At 55.6% G+C, this 4,137-nt stretch overlaps 1 protein-coding gene across 2 annotated transcripts in view; it reads right to left on the bottom strand.

Annotated features, from left to right (window-relative positions):
• Positions 1-188: 188 nt before the first annotated feature.
• Positions 189-4,137, bottom strand: part of DCAKD (dephospho-CoA kinase domain containing) — a 7,433-nt gene continuing 3,484 nt past the window's right edge. For both annotated transcript variants that reach the window (XM_009328387.1, XM_009328388.1), the window contains exons 3-5: positions 3,840-4,043; positions 1,814-1,901; positions 189-1,278 (exon numbers count right to left, since the gene is read on the bottom strand). In XM_009328387.1, coding sequence (XP_009326662.1) covers positions 1,005-1,278; positions 1,814-1,901; positions 3,840-4,043 — 566 coding nt within the window. In that variant the 3' untranslated portion in view covers positions 189-1,004. The remainder of the gene's footprint in view (positions 1,279-1,813; positions 1,902-3,839; positions 4,044-4,137) is intronic.

Raw genomic sequence — 4,137 nt, 5'->3', positions numbered from 1 at the left:
TCACGGTGGGGGCTGACGCTCCGAGAAGCTCCCTGGGACCGCTACAGGGATGTGTACCAGGGAAAAAGCACGAGCGCGCTCATCAGCTCCGCTTGCGTGCGGTGAACTTTACAGAGCGCAGCCGTGCCCCGGCATAGGAACAACCTGGGAGCGGGCCAGGAAAGAGCAGCGCTGGCAGCCCGCAGGTTGCAGAGCCGTGGGGAGCCGGCTGCTGTTTAGCACTTTATTAAAACGAACGTGAAGAGCCAGCACCTGTTTCGCCCAGACTCGTGCTCTCCCGCGGGGAAACTGCCGCCGAAGGAAAACTCAAACAGCAGCAAATGAGTTTCAGTGAGGTGGGTCCCAGGTCTCAGCCTGCTCCGGGGACGTATCATACCCTCAGATCCAAAGCCAAGGGTGACCCACAAGCGATGACGGCAGAAATAGAGGACAGGAGGGAGGGCGAGCAGCCAGCTGAACACCTAAGCCATGTGAAATGAGGCCCTGTCTGTCCCCCCCCCGGCAGATGTAACACATTTCCATTAAATCAATGTGAAAGAAGAGGAAATCTCATGTCTAAATTCAGATTAGCTGGGGCTGCGAGCTAGGAGGGGATCAACCTGGGGATACCTCCTAGCACAAACAGGACCTGAGAGGCCACCTACTCCCCCAGCGAAGAGATTGTTCTGGAAGACGTTAAAGTGCCTAAATTCACTGAAGTCCCACCGTACAGACCCATGGGGGGATAACGAGAGCCTCATCCCCTCCAGAGGCTGCAGCCACGAAAGGGGAGCGGTCCCACCCCACAGACACAGCTGGTGGGTAAGAACCTGAGCAGGAAGAAAGGAGATGGGAGACGGTGCCGGAAAAAAAATCCCCTCCGTTCACCTTGGGAAGTCTGCAAGGAGACGCCTCATCCCACTGTCTGCATTCTGCTGGCAAAGCTCATTAAAAGAGGTGGCCTTTCACTGCCCTTTTCAAACCTGGAAATTCAGGCCTCTTCCATGACAAAAAGGAAAGGTGAATTAAGAGATGAAATGCCGGAGGAGGAGGTACACCAGCCCTCCAAGCCCGGCTACAACTGTGCCCACTGCCAGCCGTGCCCAGAGGAAATCCAGGGAATCCTCCAGGCGGGCGTGCAGCCTCAGGACCTGCTGGCGCATGCTCTCCCGGTCCCCCGAGTTGTCAATGACGTGACTCGCTAATTTGCGCTTCTCATCCAGCGGCAGCTGGGAGGCGATGCGAGCTTCTGCCAGCCCGTTCCTCTTCATCAGCCGGGAGAGCTGCGTCGGCGGGTCACTGCCGGGACAGGAGGGTGGCACTGAGATGGGGGTGTGGGAGGGAAGAGGGGGTTTGCCTGCCTTCCTTGGCACGAGGGGAAAAAGCCGGGGTAAAGTGTGGGGGGGAGATGCTCCCCGCTTCGTTTCGGATCCGGCGCAGGCATCCCGCGCTCGGATCAGTGGAGCCAGCACTTGCAGCGCTGCCCAGGCTGACCCCGCTGCGTGTTTTCGGTATTCCCATGGCACATAGCACTGGGGCGGTGCCCCAAACCCTGCCCCAGTCAGCGGAGCACGGGTTGTGGAAGGTTCAGTGACAGAGATTTCCCCCGTACGATGGTGCCAGGTTTCGGGGAAACCTCAGTAAATGCCCCTCGTACACTAGGATAAAGGAAGGTGCCGCTTCTCACACCTACAGAAAAGAGGTGGTGTTATCGAAAGGCTTCACACCAAGGCCGAAGCTAAATCCTCACCGGAGCAGGAGGGACGTGACGGTCCCCCCCAGCCTCTAAGAGAGGTGGCAGCATCCCAGTCCTCATGGTTCATGTGGCACTTACCAATAAACCAAGACCGTGTATTTCATAAACTTGGTCAATCTGTTGGTCTCGAAGAGCAGAGGGATGTCGAGGATCACGTAGCGGTAGCCTGCAGAAATGACACCACCACCCCCCAAAGGGCATAGCGTTACTCAGATTCCCAAATCCCTCCTGCTGCACGCGCACCACGGCCATGGCTGCTCCAGCAAAGCAAGCGGGAGAGCTCTATAGCTCCACGATTACAGCTGAGAGGAGAGCAGAGCACGCTTGCCCTCCTTCCTCTCGGAGGGAGGAAATGATTTTGTTCCAAGTTTCCAGAGGAAAAAAAACAACAAAAAAACCCAACCACCCTAGAAACAAACCCTAACCTGGATGATCTCAGACCAAAGGTGAAGCTGCAGAAATATAACGAGGAGCTGAAATGAGAAGCTCAAATGAAAGCGCCTGTGCCTGGCTGGCGAGAGCGGCAGTCACACCGTCGTTGCTGGCCTCTCCAGGGGAGCAGTGCCCACGGCAGAATTTGCTCTCCTCTCTTTCGCTTGTCCAAGACTTCGCCAGGCTGCGGTCATTTGAGCCAATGTTTCCCAGCTCAGTTTTCCTCCCTTTATGGAAAGCTTTGGCTAAACAGTTCCATTTTTCCAATGGGAGCAAGGAAATCCTTGCAGACCTCTCACAGCTGTGACGCTGAAATGCAGGGGTGCCTCCAGGCATGGCCCCAGGGCCTGAAACCTCACCAAAACGGGCCAAGTTTGGTTCAAAACCGCCGTCACCATGCAGAGCAGCCGGCGGAGGAGAGCTCGTAACCGCCAGCCGCTGTCCTCCCGGACCCTGCAGCCCACCCCAGGCTCTCCACATGCCTCTGCCCTTCGCAAGCACCAACTCCCCCGGCAGACAGCAGCATTTGGGGACATGGGGGTACGCCCCATTGAGCCCAGAGGAGCAGGCAAGGGTAGGGAAAAGCTGCAAGTCAGGACCTCGCTCCCCTGTGCGAGGGGTGTCCCAGCCGTGGGGACACCTCCAGTTTTGGCAGCGTCCCCTCTTTATAACAACCCAAACCCCCTAACTGAGCTGGCCACGGCAATAAAAGCCTTGACAAAGACATCATCATCCAGCAAGCCACCATTTTACCAGCATCTCTGCCCAGAGAGACTTCTTGCTGCCCTACAGTTTGATCGATAAGAGCTTTCCTTACGCAGCGATCCTTAGAGACAACATCTAGCTATCCCAAATCATTAAAACCTGACTAATGAGGACAGAGCAGCCTGCTGAAGCACACAGTGCTCTCGCCGAGAGGCAGGACAGCATCCGCCTCCCGAGCCCGCAGCCCCGGGCTCAAGACTCCATCTGTGGCTCCCGGCTTTCCCGCCTGTTGCTTCCTTCGCGCTTTCTCCTCCTCCTCCTCACCCCGCAGCAGAGCACGGCCCCCGCAGTGCCCCGGCACAGGCCTATTCAGCTGTCACAGGGCTCAGCTTTGATAAGCTCCGTGAAACCAGACTGACTCTATTAAGACATCCTTCTGTCTACACGGAGACCTCCGAAACAGCTGGTGATCTTATCTGGCATTTGATTAGACCAAGTTTGACAGCTGAATTTGTTATATATATCAGGGGAAAAAGCGGGACTTTGGAAACCACAGCTGTCAGCCCATTTCTCACCTTATCGAAACTAAAAGGGCTCCGCAGCTTTCATCGAAGCCCAGGGAGGTTGGGGGCAGGGAAGAATATTTGGCCGTTTCGGAAGGTATGACATTATCCAGCAAGTAATCTCAGAAGAGGTCTCACAATGCTTCTCTCAGGCCCTACAGATGTACTTTAAACCATAGAAGAAGAAGGTGGTGAAGGGCAGCAGTGAAAGGCAGAAATGAATCAACCGCTGACGTGAAAGGCCACCGGTGGCAGAGCACAAAGGCCGTCACTCAACTTCGGTTCCCTTCCTCCTTCCCCGTCCCCCTCCCCACTTTAAAACCAAAGGCAGAGCGAGCAGAGACAGCTCCTGCCTGAGCAGGAGCCCCGGTGTGCTGAGACGCCAGAATTGCCCGGCCTCTTACCTAGCAGAAAGTACTTCAAGATCTGCTTCAGCATCTCCTTCTGGATCTCCGGGTGGGTGATGGAGTTCAGCAGCTGCCGTTTCTCCGGGTGGGAGAAGATAATGTTTCCTAGAGCCTCACGATTTATCTCTCCATTCTCGAAGAGGATCTCGGTGCCAAAGTAATGCACTATCTGCCGATAGGCCTTGAAGTGTGGCTGCACCACTGATAACATTAAACAGCCAGAGGTTAGAGCCAGTTCTACAGCACAGTCGGTGTTTGCATCAGCAATCGGCCTCAAATGAGTTTTGTTCAGTAT

Source organism: Pygoscelis adeliae, unplaced genomic scaffold (genome assembly GCF_000699105.1).
Source record: "Pygoscelis adeliae isolate BGI_AS28 unplaced genomic scaffold, ASM69910v1 Scaffold97, whole genome shotgun sequence".
NCBI classification, from domain to species: domain Eukaryota; kingdom Metazoa; phylum Chordata; class Aves; order Sphenisciformes; family Spheniscidae; genus Pygoscelis; species Pygoscelis adeliae.
This window is presented reverse-complemented; position numbering and strand designations above follow the sequence as displayed.